General features: G+C 46.2%; 1 protein-coding gene across 1 annotated transcript in view; it reads left to right on the top strand.

The window, feature by feature from the left end:
* Positions 1-13,615: 13,615 nt before the first annotated feature.
* Positions 13,616-26,298, top strand: part of LOC308274826 (putative E3 ubiquitin-protein ligase MARCHF10) — a gene marked incomplete at both ends in the record, with an annotated part of 47,711 nt that continues 35,028 nt past the window's right edge. Inside the window, one exon of the mRNA XM_080712729.1 lies at positions 13,616-13,705. Coding sequence (XP_080568855.1) covers positions 13,616-13,705 — 90 coding nt within the window. The remainder of the gene's footprint in view (positions 13,706-26,298) is intronic.

Here is a 26,298-nt window from a genome sequence, read left to right as displayed (position 1 = left end):
ACACACAAGCACACAGGAACACAGACATGTACACACATGCATACAGAGAGACATGCACACGTGCACTCTGAAACCATCCCGTGAGCCAGGCACGGTGGCACACGCCTATCATCCCAGTACTTAAGAGGCCGAGACAAGTGAGTTGTAGATTTGAGGAGAGGCTCAACAAGTAGTGAGATTCTCAGCAACTTAGTGAGACCCTGTTTCAAAATAAAAATAAATAAATAAAATAGGCCTAGCAGGCCGGGCGTGGTGGCGCACGCTTGTAACCCCCGCACTTGGGAGGCACAGACAGGAGGATCGCGCAGGTTAGAAGCCAGCGGCTGGCTTAAGAGACCCTGCTTCCAAATAAAAATATAAAAATAGTTCTGGGAGTATAGCCCAGAGGTAGAAGGGCTTCCAGGAACCCCAGTACCACCAAAAGAAAAAAAGAAAAAAAGGCCTAGCGTATAGCTTGGCAGTAGAATGTCCCTGGGTTCAATCCCCAGTAAAATGATAAACAAATAATAAATAAACCACCCCACAGCTATGCATTGTACTTAGGATCAAATTCAACCCCAAATCTTTGTCTTCACCACCCTTCCCTCTCAACAGACTTCCAGCCACATTTGGCTTCCTGTCATTTCCTTAAATCCCCTGAGCTTCCTCTCGCCTTAAGACTTTTCCAGTCCTATTTCCTCCACCTTCAGAGGGCTGGCTCCTCCTCTTCCTTTAGTCCTACCCAGAGAGGTCATGTCAAACACCCTGTCTAAAACGAGTTCCCATTCTCTCCAACACAACCCCCCAATACCCTGTCATGGTACCATATTAGCAGACACTAATTATCACTTGTCAGTGTATATTTATTGATTTGTCGACATATAAATTGTCCTCGATACCTACTAGCCATTCAGTAATTATTTGCTGGTTAAACAAATGGCTGGAATGTTCCAGATTCACTGATTTGCTACACGCAGCTTGGAGTGCTGGCAGCAAGCCCGGACAACCCATCTTTTCCTGTGTGTCTCCTCCTCCTCTTGGCGGCTCCAAGCCTGGTTCCCACTGATGCTTTGAAGATGGTCCTGCTGCCCGCGAATTCCCTGAACCTAGCGGAAGGGGAGGTAACAGCTGCCTTTGGGCAGGACAGAGGCCATGGGAAATCACAGAATTACAGGAAGAAATCAGAGATTGTGACTAAACGATGCTTCTTCTGTGTCACTGGCATAGCAGACAGAGAAACACGAAAGAGCAGAGCTCTGGAGAGAAAATAGGGCAGATGTTGCAAATATTCTGACAAATGCGCATCTGTGTGGTGCCATCATCTGAGGGGTCCCTGCTCGGTCCCTGTGAGTGGAGAGGGCAGGCCTAGGAACAAAGGTGCTCAGGAAGAGGCCGCCTGCCCCTCCTCCACCACCCTGCCTCCGCTGTGGCTCCTTCTACCCCTCACTTGCTCTGCGCTTCTATGCAGACAAAATGTCTCCAAGCACAACTCACAGAGGGCCCGGAGCTGTTGGTGCTCATGCCTTTTGGATGAGAAGGATCCTTTGGTTTGGCCTGAGTTTTTATTTCTCCAGAAACATGTTTAACGCTCACGCGGATTCTCACTTCTGTCGCAGCTTCCGAAGGCAGCGGCCTGCTGAGCGCTTGAGGATCAGGCCACAGATTCAACTCCGGCCAAATAAGTATGGCTTGCGTTTATCCAAAGTCCAAACAACTCAGATTCTCCTTCTGGACAGAAGCCAAATTCTTTCCTTTGGAAATTATTTTTCCGAAATTAAAAATGCAGTATGTTTTCTGTTCTCCAAGTTCTCATAATCACATCCAATATTGTTTCAGATACATCAGTTGCCATAATGAAAGGTTTTGAAAAGTCTGAAGCTTCCAAAATAGATAAAGAAATCAAAGCTCATTTGAACTTTTAAGAAACATTTCGGCACTGTAGGATCCAAAAACTTTAATGAGTTTGCCCCCTCTTTGTAAAACAGCAAAATAGACCAACTACAATTCCAAGTGAGGAAAATTCTAAAGGATCTCCCAAAGGCCATGCTTTCTTAAAAAATTAATTGTAGGGAGTTTGCCAATCTCTAACAGAGTCTACTTTGTTCTACAAAAGAATTGGATCTCAAATATCTGATCTTTGAAAGCCCAACAGATAATACTAAATTTCATATAGTTCATGGATGGCTGCAAGCCCTAAACTGGATACACCCTCAAAATTAGGTCATAAAAGGTCACTCTTTGAAATTCAGAATAAAAAATAGTATCAAAATAATCACAATGGTAGCTGGGCATGGTGATGCATGCTTGTAATCCCAGTACTTGAGAGGCTAAGACAGGAGGATCGCAGGTTTGAAGCCAGCCTCAGCAACTTAATGAGGCTCTCAGCAACTTGGCAAGACCCTGTTTCCAATAAAAAATAAATAAAATAAGTCTGGGGATGTAGCCTAGAGCTAGAAGGCCCCTGGGTTCCATCTCCAGTACAAAACACACACACACACACACACACACACACACACACACACCCCACAATGGTATTCCTAACACACTACTAACATTTTTAAAGAAGTAATCAGGCTTCAGAGATGTTTTGTAAATTTGTGGGTGATGAATTTTGTAAATTTGTGGGTGTTCTCAGATCTCAGCAAAGAGAATTAAATCTACTTACATAATGTAAATAATAATGGTAGCTACCATTTATTGAGCAGCTACTATGTATCAGGTCCATGCTACATCTTCTTAACTCCAAACCCTACTGTTAAGAAAATAAGTAGAAAAGAAATAGCCCCTTGGAGGGAAGCAAGACAGCATCTCGCTGAAACACAGTTCTCTAGACTGACATGTCCCTGGAGGAGAGGGAGTTGATTCCTTAAGGTCTTCTCAACCTGAGAGATGAATTCCCTGTGATCTCATTCAACATTCAGCAAGTCCTCTGATCTCTAACTTAGCCTTAGGGATTCCTTTCCACTGGGAAGAAATAGTTTGTGTACATGAACAGGGTCAGCCTGCCTCCTTTATTCTTTGGAATAAAAGAATAAGTTGAGCAGGGCTTGGGGGCACATGCCTGGAACCCCAGTACTTGGGAGGCTGAGATAGGAGGACTGCAGGTTCAAGGACAGCCTCGGCAATGTGGAGAGACACCTTTTTGAAACAAAAAATTAAAAGGGGCTGAGGAGATATAGATCAGAGGTAGAATGCTTGTGGGTTCAATCACCAGAAGAAGAAAAAGAAGAGGAGGAGAGGAGGAAAAGGAGGAAGAGAAGGAGGAGGAGGAAGTTGTTGGTCAGGTAGAGGACAGATTAAAGTCTCTGCTGAGTGGGATTATTGGGAATCATTTACTAATCAGTTCTGAATTAACAAAAATGGATTTTCTGATGCTACTAAGCATCAAAGTGTCATGAAGGCCTATGTTTTTGTAAGAGAGCTCCAGATTAGATAGTGACAAAGAGACCTAGTTAGACTCTCTCTTTCTCAATATTAAGTAGACAAAACATTGAATCCTGGCTGTGTAATGACCTCCACCATCATATGTACAGAGGAGCTGGGGACTTGGCTCGGTGATAGAGTACTCCCACAGCCTGTGTAAGTTCCTGGGTCTGACCCCCAGCACTACCCAGGAGAGAGACGGGGAGGGAGAGAAGAGGAGAGAGAGAGAAATATGTAAGTACATACTCCAAGGGCTGACCTTGGGACAGCTACTAATCTCTCTAGCTATTTTAATGACATCAACAAATAAACACTCTTAATGAGAGACATCAAGAGACTGTCACATTGCATACCCCTCTTCCGGTCAAATACAGTCATAGGGTGAATGTAGCCTGCAGCATGCTTAGTAAGTCTTTAGCCAGCTTCTTACAAAATGGATCCATCCAGGTGCAGTGCTGCAGGCCTGTAATCCAGTACTTGGAATGCTGAGACAGGAGGATTGCAGGTTCAGGCCAGCATGCACAACAACTTAGCAAGATCCCGTTTCAAGAATAACAGTAGTAAACTAGGGCTGGAGGTGTAATGTTCCTAGGTTCAATTCCCCTACCACACAAAATAAAACCATGAATTAATTTCCTGCACAAAGTGTGCCGGAAAAAAACCCAAGGAGCCCTAAAAGGACTGACATGCCCACAGTCCCCTTCTCCAGAAAGCTACACTTAGAAATTCTTTTTGCAAACCAACTACCACGTCTCACTGCAGGTGGACTGAATGAAGGTAACACCAGCCCACCGACCTCCACGGATGAGAACAGGAACCCATTTGTCCTGTGTAGCTCAAGACAAAAATGACCACATCCAAGCTGTATGTGATCAAGGCCACTTGGCATGAAGCTCTATGCCCTTATAAGAGAGCTCCTGATTAGTGACAGAGAGACCCGGTAAGACATTCTCTCTCGATATTAAGCAGACAAAAAGAGGGTGGGTTGTTTCAGCTCAACTGAGCAGCTGGACCAGGTCTCCATAAGGTTACTGAATCTCCCAGACTTAAAAGCCTTGGGATGCTTAGAATATATAACTGCACCTCAAGACATCTAACATGTCACACTGAATTAAAAAAAAAATGTTCCTCAAAGATATTGTTTCTGAAATCGAATACACAGTCTACTTCTGAAATTTTAGACTTGAAGCTGCCCTTTGTAGAACTCTTAGATTCAACTAAAGAACTTCTTGGTGCTTACTTGAAAATATGAAGTATCTCGGTCATTAAAATCCACTGTCACAGCTGGGCGTGGTGGCGCACGCTTGTAATCCCAGCATTCCGGAGGCTGAGACATCATGAGGATCGTGGTTCATGGACAGCCTCAGCTACTTAGTGAGGTCCTTTGCAACTCAGTGAGACCCTGTTTCAAAATAAAGAATAAAAAAATAAGGCTGGGGGTGTAGCTTGGAGGTAGAATGTCCCTGGGTTCTAACCCCAGTACTGCAAAAAAAAAAAAAAAATCTACTGTCTATGTAAGTCTTAATTTTTTTCTTTATTTATTTGTCATCTAACAAGGATATTGGGCAAAAAAAAAGTAGTGAAAAGTAGGATCCTTGCCTCAGCCTGAAATTGTTTTTCCTCCTTGTTTTAATTTCTTCTTAGCACTTTGCTTTTAATGCTGGAACTAATCTTATTTGTAATTTACATGCCAAGGTTAAGTTTACTCATGAAACATTAAGGCTGGAATTGCTCTATAGCTTTTTATGGGCTGACCTTCGGCCCGATCACTCTCTCTCTCTCAAGGGCACCATGATTCTTTTCATAGAACTTAATTTTGAAAAACACTTGAAATGTAGAAAAGTTTAAAGCTGCGATATGAAGCGACTTCTCCAAACCTTGCTATTTTTAAAATCTTTAAATATTTATGGTTTCTACTCATGTGCATTAAACAAAATCTTCAACTGTGCCTTATAAAGCAAAGCTATCATTTGTTGAGTGCTTACTATATGCAAAGCATGATATTAAAGCTTTTTCCTCGCTCATTGAATCCCTACAGCAGTCTTTTGAGGTAGTTTGTATTACTTTATATAGATCTTGAAGTGGAAAGAGAAAAACCCAGGTCCAATATGTGCCACTGTGCTTTTTCTTAGGAGTGGGCAGCATTGAGGTAGCAGGAACTGGGAGGAGTCTTGCTTCTGAGTGCTGGTTCTGGTCTCCTATATCTTCGACTACCACACCTGAGATTCAGCTTCCTCCTCTGCTGGCTGATAATAATTACTAATGATTATAGCTAATTGTTAAAATTATTTTTATTTGAAGTGGACCATAGCTCCAACAGAACAAACTCTATCATTTTACTATTATATTTTCAAGCCAATGTTTCTTTTTCTTTTTTTCTCCTTTTCCTTTGGTACTGAGAATTGAACCCAGGAGCATTCTACCCCTGAGCTATACCCCTAACCTTTTATTTGCTTACTTATTTATTTGTGGTAATGAGAATTGAACCTGGTGGCTTTCTACCTCTGATTCATACCTCCAGCCCTATTTTATTTTTCTTTTGAAACAGGGTCTCCATAGGTTGATGAGAGTCTCACTGCTTGCTGAGGCTGTCCTCAAATCTGCAAACAATCCTCCTGTCTCAGCCTCCCAGGAACCAGGCTTATAGGCATGTACCATCATGCCCAGCTTTTGTTTTTTGTTTTTTGTTTTTTAGGTAAGGTCTTACTAATTTGCTGAGGCTGGCCTCAAACTTGCAATCTGCCCCAGCCTCCTGAGCACTGAGATTACAGGCCTGCACCGCTGCACCAGGCTTTGATCCAGTGTTCCTTAAACTTGGCATCTTTAAACCTTTCCTTTTGAAAGGCAAAGACTATGAAGACCGCTTGTAAGTCCTTGTCAGTTAATACTTTAATAAGGAATCCTTGATAGCCAGTTGAGAACAAGAACAGACTGTGGGTTGGCCTGCTGGGGATGGGAGAGTCATGGGGGCTCTGGAGACAACGAAGGTCAGATGAGGAAGGGTCCAAAACAAAGATTTCACCTAAGGACATTTGGTCTAGACTGTCCTGTTCAAGACATGTCTTAGGAGTTGACATGAAGGCAGGTGGAAATGGTGGCACACATCTATAATCCCAGTACTTGAGAGGCTGAGACAGGAGGATCACAAGTTCAAGGCCAGTCTCAGCAATTTAGCAAGACTGCCAGCAACTTCTAGAGACCTTGTTTAAAAAGAAAAAGAAAAAGGCTAGAGGTAGAGCTTGGAGGTAGAATGCCCCTGGATTCAATCCCAGTACAAGAAGAAGAGGGGGGAGGAGGAGGAGGAGGAGGAGGGGGAGGAGGAGGAGGAGGAGTCGGCGGCAGCTAGGAATAAGGTTTGTCATGTAAAAAAGAGTCCCATCTGGCCAAAGTATGAGTAAGAAAGTGCTGAAGGACAAACACGAAGAAAGCCCTGGGGGTAAGAGTTTGGAACTCATTCCATGGTCAGTGAGGGATCTTTGAGAGCTTCTTAACAGAGATCGATGACAAGTCTATGCTGCTTATAGACTGGGGGAAAGCATGAGGAGAGGGTGGGGAGGCCACAGGCCCAGGCCGTTATTAAGAGTCCCTTACAACAATTCAGTTAAAAGGTCACGGAGCCCCAAATTGAGGGGTGGGGGTGAGAATACAAAGAAGGATGCCATACTGCAGAAGACATGGTCAGCACCTGGGTGTGGGGCTTGCAGAAGACTTCCATATACAGACACATTGAGAGTCTGGGCACAGGCGAAAGCTCCAAGAATTTCTATTCTCCTTTTCCCCTGCTCTCCACCAATCTCAAATGTCCTGAGTGGAATCAGCTGGCAAGTTACTGGGTGCCTAAATATGCAAAATAAATGGACGCGTCACCTTTGCCCGTGAGGGCCACAGCCAGATATAAACCTAGCAGAGGCAGTGAGGCCCTGGGGCCTTTTTTCCTAAACTGTGGACTGGTCTAAGCCTCCAAGAGCCTCTTTCCTTGGGAGGGCAGTTAAGATCACTGATAACCAAGAGGCCCAGGTTCTGGTCTCCATTCTGCTGTTAATTGGGTGCCTCCCATTCTCATTTATTGCATTTGTTTTTCCTTTTTTATGTTGGGGTTCCTCTACAGAGCTCCATCTCCAGTACTGCAGTATCTTCCCCTCTTTCCATACACTAATATTTTTATCCGATTAAATAACATATAATTTTCAAAATCTCATTCTTTATAAAGCATAGACGCCGTTCAGGGAAGCAGTGAAGGCCTCCATGTCTGGTCTGGGCTTGGCCATCAAGACAAAGCCAAGGCGCCTCCTCCTTGAGCATCTCGCCGCCATCACCGCTTTGCCTTCCTGACTGCATCCCTCCTTGTTCCCCTGGCAACCGGCAGGGCGCCCACGTGCGAGCTCAGGACCGCCAGGGCCCCGCCCCGCCCCCACGCCACGGGCTCGCGCGCTGGTGGCACCGAACCCGCGTGAGCAGGGAGGTGGCCCGGTTGCCTAGGAAACGGGAGGACGCCAGGCAGCCGCCCCCACCGCCTCCGCCCGTAGAAAGGCCGGGCAGGCGCCGCGGAAAGCTGCCTCGGGGAAGCAGGAGGAAGAGGGGCCGCATAAGGCAGGGAAGACTTGAGTGGACGAGGAAGAGGAGCCCTGGGCCGGCCCCCGCGCGATTGATGGGCGGCCCCTCCGCCCTTGACCCGCCCACCCGCCCGGCCCCTCGGCTCCGATAGGCCCTGGCAGGGGAGAAAGTGCAGACCCGCAAGGTAACTGGCCCCAGCCACCGAAGAGGAGAGGGGGAGGACAACTTTTCCACTCTACTCAGATTCTGAAGGGAAATTGGACCTGCAGCCTGGTCACCGTCCACTCCCTCCCTCCAGCTGTCTCTCGCCCCATCCAGTTTTTCTGCCTCAAGTGGACTAGTTTGGGGAGTCTGGTCATTTGCTCTTTTATACCTTGTATAAATTCCCTACCAATCCCATAAGCCTGCAGGTCCAGGAAAGGTATATGGGTGATACTGTTATTAATGAGAGCACTGGGTTGCTTGTCAAACTCCTCCAAAGTTTCCCAGTGACATATTGAGTCTCTCTCTCCTCCTCCCTCCTCCCTCCTCCCTCCTCCCTTCTCTCTCTCTCTCTCTCTCTCTCTCTCTCTCTCTCTCTCTCTCTCTCTCTCTCTCTCTCTCTCGGCTTGATGGTCAATATGTCAATGGCCCATCTGTCTTAATTTTACAACAAAACGAAGAGTCACACACATAAACAAGACCCTTTCTGGCCTGTCGGCACCATCTTGATTTTCTATGCCAAATCAGCTGGAAAAGTTTGAAAAATGTCCCCAGCCTTCCCCAACAATTCCTTGTCTTTCTCTGTGATAATGGTATTTAGGGAGTGTTAGGAAAATTGGGCCCAAATCTCTAAGCTTTGTGGCTAATATTCAGATATCTTTATTAGCTAAGATATTTTAAATTCTAGGATTATTTTTTGAAGATGAAAACAAATCCTGTAATTCTTGTTATTAAAAATTAATTGTGGGAGCGGTTGAGTAAAGGTCTACTGAAGTCCTTCAAGGCACGCATTTGTGGAAAAGGGGGAATTCATGAACCAGATTGTTGGGCATTAACACAGCCATTTGTTTTATTTCAAAGAAAACTTCAGCCTAAAGAGGAGGTTAAATTTACATCTTGCTTAGTTGTCAAAACCAAGAAAATATCACTTTAATGACATTTCTAATATGAGAAGATAGTAAGAAAAGAGCAAAATAGCTTATTAAAAAGACCTTTCAAATCAGTTTTTTGACAAATGTGGCCATAGGAGGACAGCATGTGTGTGTGAACGCATGCACACACACATACACACACACACACACACACACACGCACGCACGTGTGCGCGATTTTTTTTTTAGAAGACTGAAAGGAATATATTCTGCAATCAAATTCTGTTCTCCTTAGTCAGGGAAACTTGGTTTGAATTCACTGGAAACTTACATTAGAGAAGAATTGTATGTCACAAAGTTCTTAGAATATTCCTCATTGAAATTTCACAGATGTGTAGAATTTTGAGGCCAAGGAGACTCATTCCCTCTGGCTTTCAGCAAAGCAGACTCCCTTCTCTCTTCCTATTTCCCTCCCCCTACTTACTATGGCTTCATACACTGATTTCTAGAGCACAAAATTGGCACACTCTATTACCATGAAAGACTTAAAACAGAAGTGCGGTGCACTGCCATGAGTAGATTTTAAACTGAGAAGCAGTTCAAAGGTGAGCCACAGGAGACAATACGGAGCGCTCTTTTCGGAACATGTGCCTTGCCCACAGTTTATCATCAGTCTCCCCGCTGCCCCCACCTGTCCATATTTGCTGATGAAACGCTCTTGGCTTCGCATGGCCATCTGGTTGAGTAGGCCCACCAAGCTGAGCAACACAGCTAAGCATGAAGTCATGTGGATTTATTTCCATACAGTTATTTCTGTTTCTCATTCATCCTGGTCAGTTTTTCAAGCCGGTTATGATTGTGGAAGACTATTTGCCTACCCTGAGAAAACTTATCTGCCATCTCCTAGGGCTCTCTCTAGCAGTCAGTTTCCTGGGTGCCTGTAGTATTTGTTTAATCTCCCATAGTTAGCCGGGCGTGGTGGCGCACGCTTGTAATCCCTGCACTTGGGAGGCTGAGACAGGAGGATCACACAGGTTCGAAGCCAGCCTCAGCTACTTAGTGAGGCTCTCGGTAACTTAGTGAGACCTTGTTTCCAAAAATAGGTCTGGGAGTACAGCCCGGAGGTAGAAAGCCTCTGGGTTCCACCCCCAGTAACACACACACACACACACACACACACACACACACACACACACATCTCCCATAGTCTTGATGCATTTAAATAAAAAATTATGTGTGGCACCATGATGCTTCCAAATATTTAGAGTAAACTATAACATAGTGGAGGGTTTGAGTGGAGACTTTTGTAGGCAACTGTAATGTCCTGTATTTGGTAGGTGATTGTGAAGTCAGCGGTAACCTAGCAAGTTATTCAATAGTGTCATTCTTACCTCTTAAGTTATTTCATGCCTCCTGACACAGAGGCCTCCTTAAAATAACACGGCACTGAAGCCAGGATAGATTAGCTGGCGTTGCCATATTAACTTTGCAACTGAAATGTATCATCCAAGTGGACTCTGGGATGTGCCCCTTTATAGACTATTAACATATTTTCATTATGAATTCTTATGTTCTCTGCCTGCTTAGTATTCAGACAGGCTTCTCTTTCTAACAGCAGCAGCAGGGGTTCATCTTTGTGTTTTAACACCATCATTTTCAGAACAGAATTTTATTCCATGCAGGTATAAATTTATATGAAAGTTAAAAGTGCTCTTTTAAAATACAGTACTATAAGTGACTATCAAAATGCTGAGAGATTGCAGGTGCAGTGGTGCACACCTGTAATCCTAGCTACTGGGGACACTGAAGCTGGAGGACCACAAGTTCAAGGCCAGCCGGGGCAACTTTGCCAGACCCTGTCTCAATAACCAGAATTAAAAAATATATTACAGCCAGGCGTGGTGGCGCACGCTTGTAATCCCCACGCTTGGGAGGCAGAGACAGGAGGATCATGCAGGTTTGAAGCCAGCTTTCCTGGCTTAAGAGACCCTGTTTCCAAATAAAAAAGTATAAAATGGGTCTGGGAGTGTAACCTGGAGGTAGAAGGGTTTCCAGGAACCCCAGTACCACCAAAATTATATATATATATTACATATATATATATATATAACATATATTATATACACATAAGTAAATAAGTAAATAAATAAAATAGGACCATGGATGTAGCTCAGTGGTAGAGCACCCCTTGGTTCAATCTCTAGTACTGAAAAAAAAAAAAAATAGGGACAAGTAATGATAATAATTTTTGCTGGAAGACCAAATTTGGTTTGGCTTATAACTAGACCTATGTACTGGGTTATAGTTTCAGATTCTGACTCTCAAAAGACCAACTTTCTATACTTGAGAGAAACTAACCCCCCAGGGACCCATAATCATCTTCATGATTGCTTTCAGGAATAGACAGTAAGCGTTGAAAGATCTCATAACTTCAAGACCAGACACTGGGTGACCGTGAGTCAGGAACAGCCTGCCTCTGCCAATATCTACACAACTGAAGGCACCAGAGGAGGTCGGAACATGGCAGAGTGCGCACACCTGCAGGCCAGGGCATCTGTCTTGCCCTGCTGCTTCCTGAAACCTAGAGCAGCACCATCGCACCATGGCCTTTAAAAAAATATGTGTAGAAATAAATGCAAGCACCTTATACTGGATGATAAGCAAAGCTTTTCAATGTCCTCGTAAGATGAGGTCTGCAGGCCTCGTTATGAATACTACTGCCATTTGATAACTTGGTGAGCTTTAATATTATGGTCATAAATTTAGGCCACACTGATGAGAGCCAGGTTTTTGAAAAGCATCGTCTCTAGGTCTTTACCTCCCATCAACGCAGCCTCCTGCAGTCAGTCTTCAGCGCCGCTGCTAACTGCTCTCGCCTGGGTTATTAATTACTGCCTGCAAATGCTCTCTCGGTGTCTCTGAGATGTCACCCACCTGGCTGTCCTCCTGCCTCCCAGCCTTCTCTGCATTCTTTGCAAAGCTTCTCCGCTGCTGCCTGTTCCTTTTAGTGTCCATCACTGCTTTGTTCTGTGTCCATTTCCTCCATCCACTATCCACTTTTCTTCAACTTCAGTTGTCACCAAGATGCCACCAGTGCCCAAACGTTCACCTGTCTGGCCAGCAGCAGAGCCCTGCACACGCCTGCTTGCTTGGCATCTCCACCTGCAGTACCCGGACACGTCCAGCTCCACACTGCCTCCTCACAAGCCTGTGCATCCATCTCTGCTTTCTGAAGGAGTCTTGGCCCCAGGCAGCTGCCTACTAGAGCAGGGAACCTGGGTTCCAGGACACGTCTCTCTTCCTCTCGTCCCCATAGTCACTGAATTCTGATTGGTCTTTTCTCCTGAACATCCCTGGAGTCCATCATGGAGAAGTGTGGCACAAGGCTCTCGGTTCTTTCACTTGCTGGCTCTGCAGCCTTGGTCAAATTACTTATACTTACTCCCTTCGTGCCTCAGTTTCCTCAGCTACCAAGCAGAGATCTGCTGTGCAGATGGACTGACCTAATGTGTGTAAATGCTTAGAACAGTGCCTGGTACTTCCAGGGTCTGATAAAGAGCAGCTGCGATCTCCCCTCCATCCCCCACCCTTCCTTCTTCCTCTTCCTCTTCCTTCTTCCCTCCCCCTTTGCTACTCCAGTCTGCTCACCATCTCATCTCATCTGGATTACTCTTACTGTCCAGCGATCTTCCTGTGTTTTTCTCTACCACCACCATCCCCAGCCATTCTCCCTGTGACAACTGGAGGGGTCTTTTCAAAACACGGATCTAAGCATTCACTCCCCAGATTGGAACCTGGCCTGACCCCCCAGTGGTTCTGGGGCTTGCAGTCTTGCCCCAGCTTCCCTGCCCACCCATCCCTCATCTGCGCCTGTCCCTTTCTGCCCTGAAGTGAAGCCCCTGTCCCTGGCCCTCTCTGCCCCACTTTTTGCCTAGCTCCATTCTGATCAAAGCCCATGTCATTCCCTAAGGAAAGCCTGGCTCGATGCCTCCAGAGCAGGTTCTATCCTCTCATAATAACACTGCCTCGAAGACCCCTACTTCGGCTCCACGCACTTGCTGGCAGTTAGGGTTCACTTGTTTAGTGTCTCCTAGACTGTAAGCACATGGGCAGGGGCCTTGTCTGTCTGCCCATTGGTGTGCTCCCTGCCTAGCACAGTGCCTGGGTTGGGAAAAGGGTACAATAATTGTTGCACAAATAAACAACCAGGGGCTTATAATTTGAGTTGCTGCTAATTTTACTGGGTTCTCAGTTTTCCTTCTTGTCATGTTATGGACCTGCCTCTGATCTAGTGTCTTTCAACCTAACTCCCCGCATGCATTGCCAGGACAGGCTGGCCGAAGCCCGCTGTTGAATGTGGCTGCATTATTGATGCCTGGAACCGGAGGGCTGGACGGGCCTTGGCACGGACACAAGAAGCCCTGTCGGTCTGAAAGGAGCATCTGTGCCTTTCCTAGAGCAGAGATTAGATTAGCAAGAGAATAGAAGTGATTATACTACAATAAATCCAAAAACGGCAAAGCCACAAAGGGGTCTTGTCACAGCACATTTATTTCTCTTTTATCTGCAGGTCGGAGGTCAGGCATCATGTTGCATGAAGCGAGGGACAGGCAGAAGTTCGTCTGTGATGTTCAGTGTCTGCGGGACATGCAACATAAGGTAGACTCGGAATACCAGGTAACTGCACAGAGCAAGGCCTGTCCTCCACCTTCTCCTCCAGGGTCAGAGGGTTTCAGGATGCACCGTCAGCACGTGACAAGCAGCAACCGTTTCCTAAAAGTCCCCGGTCCGCCTGTGTCAGCAGGGTGACTGTGGAAAGCCGCTAGGCTTTCTGAGCCTCTGTTCCCTCATCTGTAAAGTGGGAATAATAATGGTACCCACTTCTTGCTGGCAGGAAAACAAAACGAGATATTTTTTTTTTAAGTGTTTAGCACAGCGTTTGGCAACAGATATCATTAAGGTTCACATTTGACAAACCCACTGAGAAGAAAAAAGATGTTAAGGGGTTAACTAGGTCGCCCCACCACCCTGCCCTCAGGTTTATAGAATAACTTGCTCCTCTGTGTCATCAGGGCCAGGAAAAAGGTTGGTAGCACACTCTACAAGAAACTAACTGCGGGTCTCCGTGGTGACAGTGTTTACCTGCAAAAACAAAACAGACCCGGGAGCCTGAGGGGTCATGATGTAATTACTGGGGGCTGGCATAGGAGGAACCCGCCTGACTGGGTCGTGGGATTCTGGGAGCAGCTGGAAGGCGTAGCTCATCCCACCCTGCCCGAGGTCAGCCCTCGCCAATCAAGGAGCCATGTCTCCAGCCCCCAGTGGAGGACTGAAAAGCGCTCACTCCCCCAAGGAGAACACAGATCTGCCGTTAGCGGGTTTTTCTCTTCCTTAGCAATTTCAAATATAACCGAACCTCCTGGGTCACCAAGGAAACCAGGCCTATCTCGGTAACCCGATTTCACCTGTATAATACGGCTGCTTCGCGGTGGGGCTGGAAATGGAGTCAGCAGTTTCCTCCCGCCACTTGCCAACCCACATACAAGGAAACTATAAAATCCAGGAAATTTCTGGAAAACAAATAAGAACGTAAACACCCAAACCAGTCACCCTGGGAATCCATCTACTTCTTACAAAGACTCCGCTGCTACCTGGCTTGTGTTCGGAAACACGATTTGAAATGATCTCCAGAACAGGCACATAAGAAGGTCAATCTTTTTATTTTATGGTCCCCACTGAAGAAAATCACACAACTGTGTGGCTTGCAGCCACTGTGGTTTTATTTTCTAGTCTCGGGGGGGGGGGGGGATTTTCAACTCTGCCTTTTCATTCACCCAGCCATTAGTAGGCACATAGTTCAGCACATGTGCCTACTATGTGCTGAACGAGATATCTGCTCTCCCAAAGTTCTTTTAGACACAAAACGAAAACACACACGAGTGAATAAATACGTGAGATAGTTTTAGTCACCGCTATAGTTTGCATCTAGAATGTCCCTCAAAGGTCCATGGTTAGAAGCTTGGTCCCCACCTGGGCTCTACTGGTGGTAAAACCTTTGCGAGGCGGAGCTTAGTGGGAGGGCTTAGGCCACTGGGGCACGCCATTGAAGAGGAGCCTGGGAATCCAGTCCCTTCCCTTCTCTCTTTCACTTTCTGGCTGCTTGAGACAAACCAGCTTCCTCTGCCGCACGCTCCCACCATGATATACCGTGCCACACACGCCCAAAGCACTGGGGCCAGCCAGTCAAGGACCGAAACCTCCTAAGCCCTGAGCATTTCTCTTTGAAGCTGATTTATGTCAGGTATTTGTTACAGTAATGGGAAGCTGACTAACATAGTTGCCAATAAACACATGAGGAAAATAAAACAGGTAATGAGAGTGCTCCTTTAAACATGGGGAGGAGGTCTTCTGAGGAAGTGCCATCTGTCTGTGCAAGTGAGAGAAGGTGAGGAGGAGGCAGGCAAGTGCAAAGGCGCGGAGGCAGGAACCCGCCTGGAACGCTGGAGGAAATAGGCCAGCTGGAGGGGCAGACAGGTGTCCACCGAAGGGCAGTGCGGAACACACGCATGGAGCAGGGAGAAGTCCAGAGGACCAAATCGTGTTGGGTCCCTCAAGCTTGGCCTCGGATTTGCTTCTTACCACCATGCGAATCACTGGAGGGTTTTAAGCAGAGGAGCCGTAGGGTCTGAGTCACATTTTGAAAGGATCACTTTAGGTCAGGTGTGGTGGCTCAGGCCTGCAATCCCAGCGACATGGGAGGCTGGGGCAGGAGGATCAAAAGTTTAAGACCAGCCCAGGCAACTTGATGAGACCCTGTCTCAAAACAACAAAAAAAATTAATAAAAAGGGGTGAGGTGTAGCTCTGTGGTAGAGCACCCAAGGTTCAATCCCCCAGTATTTGCAAAAACAAAAAAGGAAATAAAAAAGATAAAAGAACAGGAAAGAGCAAGAGGAAGAAAAGAAAATTTCATAAAGAAACAGTGATGGAGCTGGGCGTGGTGGCGCACGCTTGTAATCCCCGCGCTTGGGAGGCGGAGACAGGAGGATCGCGCAGGTTTGAAGCCAGCGAGGCTGGCTTAAGAGACCCTGTTTCCAAATAAAATATAGAATAGGTCTGGGAGTGTAGCCCGGAGGTAGAAGGGTTCCATCTCAACTACCACCACCAAAAAAAAGAAAAAAGAAAAAAGAAAAAAAGGAGGAGGAAGAAGAGGAGGAAGAGAGAGAGAGAGAGAGAGAGAGAGAAAGAAAGAAAAAGACACAATGATGGAGATGTAGGGAAGAGATGATGGTGACTTGGACCAAGTTGGTAGGGTGGAGGTGGCAAGGGTCTGACCCAGGAGACAGAAGTAGCAGACATATCTTGCTGATGATGGAGAAGGGGGAAGAAAGAGGGCTAACTCATCTCAGCACCCTTGTCCATCACTGACTTCTGTTACCATCACCATTTTAAACCTTTCCTCTCTGCAGCCCCCTGATTTCCAGCAATTCCCTTTTTGTTTCACACACCCACGGAGCAAAACAAAGACCCAAGGCCAGCAGATGGCAGCCAGTCCACCTCCTCCCTTCCGTCCCAGGTCCCAGGCTGGCCCTCATGTCCCAGAGTGGCCCCTTCCTGCCAGGGACCAGCTGGGACCCTGCTTCTCCATCCGGAGGCCTCCATTCTCCTCCTCCTCCTCCTCCTCCTCCTCCTCCTCTTTCCTCCTCCTCCTCCTCCTCCTCCTCCTCTTCTTCCTCCTCCTCCTCCTCTTCCTTCTCCTTGTTTTTTCCCCCCAGGGGCATTCTACCTCCAGGCTACACCCCCAGCCCTTTCTCTATTTTTTTTTTTATTTTAAAGCAGTTAATTGCTGAGGTTGGTCTTGAACCTGTGAGTTTCCTGTCACAGCCTCCCAAGTACTGTGGTTACAGGGGTGCACCCCATGCCCAGCTCCTCTCCTTCTTCTCTTGGCTCAGTCTACAAAGGTGCTTAAGTCTCTCCCATCATAGGAACCAAGAACAATGCCTTCTCTGGGTGTGCCCCCCTGGAGTCACTGCCCTGACTCTGTCCCCCCAGGTGCCCCCCACAGGCTCCATTTCCTGCTCCACTGCGCCCTCTCGCCCATTCCCCAACAAACGCAGCGCCTCTCCAGCCTTTGTTTTCTGAAGCCTTTTCTAGCTTTAGTGCCATTTCTCCAGGACTCTTGAAATGTTCCTCCTTGGGCTTTCTGACCTCACACCCTCCTGACTTTCCTCCCGTTCCCCTCACATTCTTCTCCATTTTTTCCCACACCCGCTTCCTCTCCCTGCCCTCCAGTGCTAACTCCCCCAAGGTTCCATTTCTCTGCCCATTTTCTTCTAATTCAAAAGCCCCTATTGCTCATTCAATTCTCTCTTATGTTTGTTTTTATTTTTGTTTGTTTGTTTGGTACTGGGAATTGAACCCAGGGCTGTTCTACCTCAGAGCTACCCCCCTAGTCCTTTTTTAAAAATTTTATTCATTTTTAATTTTTTCTTTTTTGGTACTGGGGATGGAACCCAGGGGCATTCTTCCTCTGAGCTACACCCCCAGCCCTATTTTTTATTCTTTATTTTTAAACAGGGTCTCACTGAATTGCAAAGGGCCTCACTAAGTAGTTGAAATTGTCCGCAAACCGTGATCTTCCTGTCTCGGCCTCCCAAATGCTGGGATTGCAAGTTGTGTACCGCCACGCCCAGCTATTTTTAATTTTTGAACCAGGGTCTCGCTAGGTTGCTAAAAGCTTCCCTCCATTGCCGAGGTTGGCCTCAAGCCTGCGATCCTCCTGTCTCAGCCTCCCAAGTACTAGGCTCACAGGCATGCACCACCAGCGATGTTCCTCCTATAGTTTAATGACCACTTATACTAATGACTTGTAATCAAGAGTCTCCCCTCAACTATCAGAATCATATGCACGCCTGCTTGTTGGATATTTACACCAGAATGTCCCACAGGCATCTCAAATGCAACATATCCACAGTTGCACATCACATGTCCGTCCCCCCACCGAGCCTCCTGTGATCTACCCTTCCCGGCCCTCCGCCTGCCCTCCTCACTCACACCCCACCAGCGTCCAAGCCCTGCCAAGTTGACCTGAGAGCTCGTGAACTTGTGCTTCCTTCTCATCTGATGGCTGCCCGTCCCGTTCCAACCTCCATCATTTCTCTCCAAGACGATTACGACATCCTTACAACTGGACTCCTTGCCTCTAGCCTTGGGGAAGGCGTTCCACCGAAGATGCGAATCTGACCACGCTGTTGGGCCACGTGGGGCCCTTCAGTCATTCCACCTCACTCTAGGGCAGGCTCAGGCCGCGGGAACTCAAGCAAAGCCAACCTGAACCTTGGTCCCTTCGCTAACCTCCTCTTCCCCCTTCTAACATCACTTTCCTGACAAAGATGGTGAGGATCATAGTTCTAATTTAGAACAAAAGGGAACCTCTGTGCTCACACTGTAATGTTTTTTTTTTCTTTTTTAAAAAACACTCATAGCCGGGCGTGGTGGCGCACGCTTGTAATCCCTGCGCTTGGGAGGCGGAGACAGGAGGATCGCGCAGGTTCGAAGCCAGCCATGCTGGCGTAAGAGACCCTGTTTCAAAAATATAAAATAGGTCTGGGAGTGTAGCCCGGAGGAAGAAGGGCTTCCAGGAACCCCAGTACCACCAAAAAAAAAAAAAAAAACACTCATAAATAGCTGGGTGTGGTGGAGCCACCTTGTAATCCCAGCATTTGGGAGACTGAGACTGGAGGTTTGCAGTTTGAGGACAGCCTCAGCTACTTAGTGAGGCCCTCTGCAACTCAGTGAGACCCTGTTTCAAAATAAAGAATAAAAAATAGGGCTGGGAGTGTAGCTCAGAGGAAGAATGCCCCTGGGTTCCATCCCCAGACCCGCAAAATAAAATAAAATAAAATAAAATATAATTTACACATCATAAAATTCAACCTGTTTAAGCCAGGCGTGGTGGCGCACACTTGTAATCCCTGTGCTTGGGAGGCAGAGACAGGAGGATTGCGCAGGTTTGAAGCCAGCCTTGCTGGCTTAAGAGACCCTGTTTCCAAATAAAAAATATAAAATAGGTCTGGGAGTGTAGCCCGGAGGTAGAAGGGTTTTCAGGAACCCCAGTACTATGAAAATAAATAAATAAATAAATAAATAAATAAATAAATAAATAAATAAATAAAATTCAACCTGTTTAAAGTGCCCAATTCAGCTGGGCATGGTGGCTCACACTTGTAATCCCCGCGCTTGGGAGGCTGAGACAGGAGGATCACACAGGTTCAAAGCCAGCCTCAGCTACTTAGTGAGGCTCTTGGAAATTTAGTAAGACCCTGTTTCCAAATAAAATATAAAAATGAATCTGGGAGCATAGCTCGGAGGTAGAAAGCCCCTGGGTTCTATCCCCAGCACCACCAAAAAATAAAAAAATAATGTCCAATTAATGGTTTTTAGTAAGTTTACCCATTTAGCAGCCATAACCATCACCCAGTTTTAGAACATTTCCATCACCGCAATATCATAGAGTTGATGAGATGTATTCAATTATCTTTGTGTTGGGCGGGGAGTGGATACTGGGGATTGAACCCGGGAGCATTCTACCTGTGAATTACAACCCCAGCCCTTGTAAATATTGTTGTTGTTTTTATTTTTTGAAACAGGGTCTTGCTAGGTTGCTAAAAGTCTTGCAAAGTTGCTGAGGCTGATCTCAAACCTGCAATCCTCCTGTCGCAGCCTCCAAAGTACTAAGATTACAGAAAAGCACTACCAAGCCTGGCATTGCAGTCGTCTTTTGTGTGACTTTTTCTCTAGCTGGGTGACAGCCTACTGAGAGTGAGGGCTAAGTCTCTTCCTTGTTGAACCAAATGTCCTGCCATTCGTTATCTTAACCACCAACTGTATTTATCAGACTTAGGTCCAGCTGGCTTGGGACTATTCTAAGAGTGAAATTTACCCTGATTGAGCATGTTCAAAACCATTCATCAAAAAGTCTGCAAAAGCCGGGCGTGGTGGCGCACGCTTGTAATCCCCGCGCTTGGGAGGCGGAGACAGGAGGATGACGCAGGTTCGAAGCCAGCCGCGCTGGCGTAAGAGACCCTGTTTCCAAATTAAAAAAAAAAAAGTATAAAGTAAGTCTGAGAGTGTAGCCCGGAGGTAGAAGGGCTTCCAGGAACCCCAGTACCACCAAAAAAAAAAGAAAGTAAATATGGTTGTCTTTAAGATGTTGAAGTAGATATAGAGGAAGCCACAGTAACCACTTTGAAGGGAAGAGTGATGTTTATTTAGTTATATTATTTGATCTATCCTTTGTTTTGTTCCAGAAAGGATTTGAAGTAATGGTTTACGGATCAATTGCATAACTCTAGTGATCCCTCTCTAACTTGGCCCACATACAGCCTTATGTATGTTTACATAATTTGCTAAGTTAGACTCCATGTTGGATATGGATGCCTTGGGTCATTGATGACGTTGGCCAGTTACCTCCTGTGGACATCTGAGCTTTCTCTCTCAGTTCAGCCATCTGCTGGGGACACCAGGGATTTCCCATTTCAGGGTGTACAAATCGTGTAAGACCTAATAAGTAGACCTGCCTCCCAAATCACACACATTGGCCGCATAGCCCTTCCTGTGCGTTACTTGCCTTTAATGAACTGGCCCAAATTGAAGCCTTTAGAAACCTCCCACGTAAACTATTCCTGCCCCATCCTAAAATACGCTAAGGGTTGGTATGCACAAAATTAGCAGTGCTTTTCCAGGTCTCTGTGCAGGGAGCAAGAGAAGAAGAATAAACCCACCCTGAGCTATTTTGACACTACTACTTTCAGTGGCTGGGTGGGACCCTTTTGAGAAAACAAGAGGAAATAAACATCTCTTTGGCATATTACATGCTATTTCAGAATCTGGTAACTAGTATGTAATTATATGCCATCTCAGAATTTGGCTCTGTTTCTTCAAAGGGTGTTTATGCTGCATAGCCTTTTCTCTTTCTTTCTTTCTTTCTTTCTTTCTTTCTTTCTTTCTTTCTTTCTTTCTTTCTTTCTTTCTTTCTTTCTTTCTTTCTTGGTGATGGTGGTGGTCAAATGTGTCTATATAACTGGAGGCAGAATTATTTAGCCATTAATGTCCACTGGAAAGATGGAGAGAAAGATGACACCTGGCATTTCAGGACAATTTTCTCTAATCTCTCAAATGTGTTCAGATTGGTTTTATCTTGTGTCACTTATTCATCTTGATTCTTTCGAGTGCAGATCAAACAGCGACACGTGACGACACAAATCTGTTAAAGGACACCATAGGCGACTTTATGGGCGCTGACACCGGGTGGGGTGGGGAGGACGCAGGCTGCGCAGCCCTCACCTGGACATCCGAAATCCAAAATGCAGCCCTTCTTGAGCACTACTATGATGTGCTTCGTGGATCACAGAAGTGGTGCTGTGCCCAGGCCCAGATATGACTGTGGCCAAGGTCACAGTCATACGCTTTGGCAAAGACTGGCTTTAGAAATAGACGTAAACCAGAAAAATTGATTTCATGCACAAAACTATTTAAAATACTGTATAAAACTGCCGGGCGTGGTGGCGCACGCTTGTAATCCCCGCTCTTGGGAGGTGGAGACGGGAGGATCGCGCAGGTTCGAAGTCAGCCGCGCTGGCTGAAGAGACCCTGTTTCCAAATAAAAAAAGCATAAAATAGGTCTGGGAGTGTAGCCCGGAGGTAGAAGGGCTTCCAGAAACCCCAGTACCACACACACAAAAAAAACCTGTATAAAACTACTTTCAGGCTATGTGTACAAGGTATATATGAAACATAAATGAATTCTGTGCTTAGACTTGGGCTCCATCCTCAGGATACATCACTAGGCAATATATGAATAATACTCAGTATATATGCATATATATAGTCACAGTCATATATTCAGTATACACATGATATAGTATCTGTACTGTATGCAGATATTGCAAAATCTGGAAAAATACAAAAGCCCTAATACTTCTGGTTCCAAGTACTTCAGATAAGGGGCCCTCAACCTGTAGTTCAACTTGCCTCCTTACAGGAGTCAGAGAAAGGATTCTCTTCCCGGCCTGCCTTTGAGGTCTCCGATTCTCTACTCTTCACAGCCAGTGAGGGGACTATGGTGTCAAATATTTCTAATGCCTTCAATGTCTTAACATTTTTTGTGTGTGGTGCTGGGGATGGAACTCAGGGGCATTCTACCTCCGAGCTACACCCCCAGCCCTATTTTTTATTCTTTAGTTTGAGACAGTGTCTCACTGAGTTGTGGAGGGCCTCACTAAGTAGCTGAGGTTATCTGCGAACCGCTATCCTCCTGTCTCAGCCTCTTGAATGCTGGGATTACAAGCGTGCACCACCATGTCCCGGCCTATGTCTTAACCTTTTTTTTTTTTTTTTTTTTGGTTGTACTGGGGTTCCTGGAAGCCCTTCTACCTCCGGGCTACACTCCCAGACCTATTTTATATTTTTGAAACAGGGTCTCTTACGCCAGCGCAGCTGGCTTCGAACCTGCGCGATCCTCCTGTCTCCGCCTCCCAAGCGCGGGAATTACAAGCGTGCGCCACTACGCCTGGCCTTATGTCTTAACCTTTTAAAACATGAACTTTATGTCAACATTGTCCTGTAATCCCAGAACTTGGGAGGCTGAGACAAGGAGGATCGAAGGTTTGAGGCCAGCCTCAGCAACATAGCAGGACCCTGTTTCAAAATAAAATAGGGCTGAGGGTGTAGCTCAGAGGTTCAATCCCCAGCACTAATAATAATAATAATAATAATAATAATAATAGTAGTAGTAATAAACAAACAACAGCAATGTCAACAATAATAATTAGAACCCCAAACTCTGGGTTATGCATGTTAGATTGTAAGAAAAACAAAGAAGCACCCAAAGCGGTCTTCTCAAAATGCCTGTGGGGTTAGAGGAGCAGTAGACGTACAGACGCCATTATGGCTGAGATGTAAAATCAGGTCATTTTCATGATGGTTTTTACGAGCAGAACTCTGTGGCAGGGAAGCGTTCCTGTGGCACGTGGATTTCTAAATCATCAGGAGCCTCTGAGCACAGCCATGGACTTTGAAAGCTTCCGGGCCAAAGAAAAAGTGGTCTACAGTGTGACCGGAGTGCCCGGGGCAGCCGGGGTCTCGGCTGGGGAAAGAAACACCTCTACTTACAGGGCAGCGGAGCAGTGATGTGCCTCAGACCCAGACAGAAAGCTTTTCTCCCATGGCCAGGATCACAGTCCCAGGCTTTGGCAAAGGCTGGCTTTAGAAATAGATGTAAACCAAGAAACAGAATTGCAAACAGCAATTAAAAGCCTAATGCTGATGGGGGAGGCATCTTTTATTGAACCCTCCCCACAGGCCAGTTGCTGCTGACATGTTACCCGCAGAACCTCCTACCCAGAGGCTGCACAAGGACATCTCTCTTGGGGATGAGGGAAGTGACCATCAGTGGAGTCAGTCAGCGCACCCAAGGTCTCCATGCTAGAAAGCAGCAGAGCTGAGGTTTGTCGTGTTTGCTGGGATTGAGTAACAGTGACTCATAAAGCCCACACCGTCCCCCACAGGCAGATCTGCGCCCGCGCATTCTCCGCTGGGCCCCCTCAGTGGAGGCTTCTGCACCGAGGGCAGCCTGGCGGCACTGTCGTCAGAAGGACGAGGAGAGCCGGGCTGGCGGTGGAGCTGGGGCCCCACCTACAGAGCAGCGAAGAAGGAGGCCTGGCTCTCCACCAGAGGAAAAATAAGCTTATTAGAAAGAAGAAGGAGGAAGTGAAGCCTTCTCTTTCACATCAGCCTGCCCTCTGATGGTCTTGCCACACATCAGAAACTCATTTCTGGCCATTTCCATCCTGACGGGTGGAGCACAAAGGGAAGAATATAGAAGAGCCAGGCAAGGGCAGCCTCGGCCGGGATGGAGTCCCCACCCTGTCCTCCCGTACCGGAGCTCACCTCCTCGGCTGGGTGACCTCAGGATCCCCACCGTAGAAATAGCAGCAGCAGCAATGCCAGAAATAAAAATCATTCACGTTTATGAATACAAAGCAAACTAGCCCCCCAGGAGTAACACGGCTAGATTCTTGCCATGTCTAGGACCCAAAGTCGGTGGCTGTGTTCCTGTATTCCTTCTCAGTAGAGCTATAACTCTGAGAGGATTCGTGTTTGATTTACCCAAAAGGATTGCTCCACTACCTCAAGATAAAAATTAGTAAGTACCTACCTTGCCACTGGCTTGTTCTCTTGCTAACCTAAGAGAGGAGAGAAAAGGAACTGGCGGGGGGAGGGGAGTGTTTTTTAGTGCTGCAGACCAATCTATATCCCTCCTCCCGTTTTGGTAAAGAAATATTTAAGTCGTGTGCATTCTTGGAGAGAATTTCCAAAACACACTCAGCCCACAAGAATTCTGTTCATCCACCAAATCTGCCTTGGCCCTCCGTGCATTCGAGCACACCGGCTCCTCCGCTCCGCCCAGTGCACTAGGTTAAGGCGACAGAGACATCTGTCACTGAGGAAGCAGCCCTGCGTGCCAGCGAGCCCCACCACAGGAACTCTGATCTGAAGTCATCGTAGAAGGAATAGACTCCGTAGCAGCTCATGTTTAGTCAAACAACTCTGAGCTCTTCAGCTGACTTCCTTGAGTTTTGCCTTGGCTTCTTTAGTCTTTATTTATTTGTTTAACTTATTTATTGTAGTTACTGTCTAGGATTTTGTGAGTTGTCTTATTTACATCATGAAAACAACACACTGCCCAGTATTTATTACATCCACTTACTATCTATGTGGCATCTTTTTTTAAAAAAAATAAGATGAACCATGGGATAAGAAAAAAACCCAAAAGAGTCATTTTAGAATGTTCTCCCTTTCCAAGCAAGCTGGGGTAAGACTGAGTCTTTCTTCTGGGATCCAGGATTCCACCTGCTGCAGGTGACCATCTGGCTCCTGGGGATGAGCTGGAGGCCAGAGCTTCACCTGCAACTCAGTTGTGGAGCACAGTATGACCAGGTGGTAAATGTATTGCTACTGTCAGGTCATTTCTATTCTTAACTTTGTAGCATAACATTAGTCTTTCTACATGGTGTGAAATTCTGGTAAGTCCTACTCCATCACACTACAGAGGAAAGTGCTTTTTTAGCAGAAGGAAAGGATGCTGAAGAAATCTTTCCTTTCTCAACCCAGGTCTGCTTTAGTAGACCGAAATATCGTTGGTCTTTAAGCCTAATTTCTTTACTATGACTGGATGATTTGAGTCTGGCAGGGCAAAGGTGAATAAGGTCTCTGAGTCTACAAGTAGAGAAATGCCCCAAGAAGTTTGGCTATATTGGTCATAGCTGGGCTGAGACAGGAGGATTGCAGGTTCATGGCCAGCCTCAGCAACTTGGCGAGGCCCTCTGCAACTTAGTGAGACCCTATTTCAAAACAAAAAGTAAAGGTATACCCTGGAGGTATACCCTGGAGGTAGACTGCCCCGGGTTTAACTCCCAGTAGCCCCCCACGTCTAAATCTCCATAGCACAATATCCTTGGGTTTGATCAGTCCTAATATTGAAAGGCAAATATTAGGTACCATATTTTCTTTTAATTTTTCTAATAAAATAGGAAAATTATTTTTGGCTATTTTACTTTCATTATTTTGCATTTAGGGATTATGAGATTCAAATAACAAGTGCCATGTAGGGGATTCAAAAGGTCCTTATTTTCAGGACTCTCACTGATCAGCAGCAGGGACAGACTGAAAAACAAAGCCAACTAACTACTTAATAAAATAGGACTCACATTTGCTTATTAGCTTGTATCGATATACAGCAGGGGATACGTTCCGGTACCCTGGTGGATGCCCGAAACCATGAGCAGTAACAAACCCTATATATTGTTTGTTTCCAATACATATATACCGATGGTAAGGTTGAACTTATCGATTAGGCAGAGTAAAAGATGAACAACAGGAAGCCAGGCACAGTGGCACCCAATGACCCCAGCTATTCGGGAGCCTGAGTGGGAGAATCAAGTTTGAGGCCAGCCTGGGCAACTCAGAAGGACCTTGTGTTAAAAGGAAGGAAAGGAGGGAGGGGAGGTGGGTAATAATAAAAGGGGACAGTTATAACAATACATTTTAACAATATTGCCAGCATCACTACTCTTGCACTTTGAGGCCTTTGTTAAACAAGGTTCCTTGAGCACAGCAGTTGATACTGCCACAGCAGATCTGATAGCCAAGATGGCGAGCCATTGCACGGGCAGGTGGCGTCTACAGCATGGATGTGATGGACAAAGGGATG

Source organism: Muscardinus avellanarius (assembly GCF_963383645.1).
Source record: "Muscardinus avellanarius genome assembly, chromosome: 16".
Taxonomy (NCBI): domain Eukaryota; kingdom Metazoa; phylum Chordata; class Mammalia; order Rodentia; family Gliridae; genus Muscardinus; species Muscardinus avellanarius.
The sequence above is the reverse complement of the archived record's forward strand: the minus strand, read 5'-3'. Positions and strand labels throughout refer to the sequence as shown.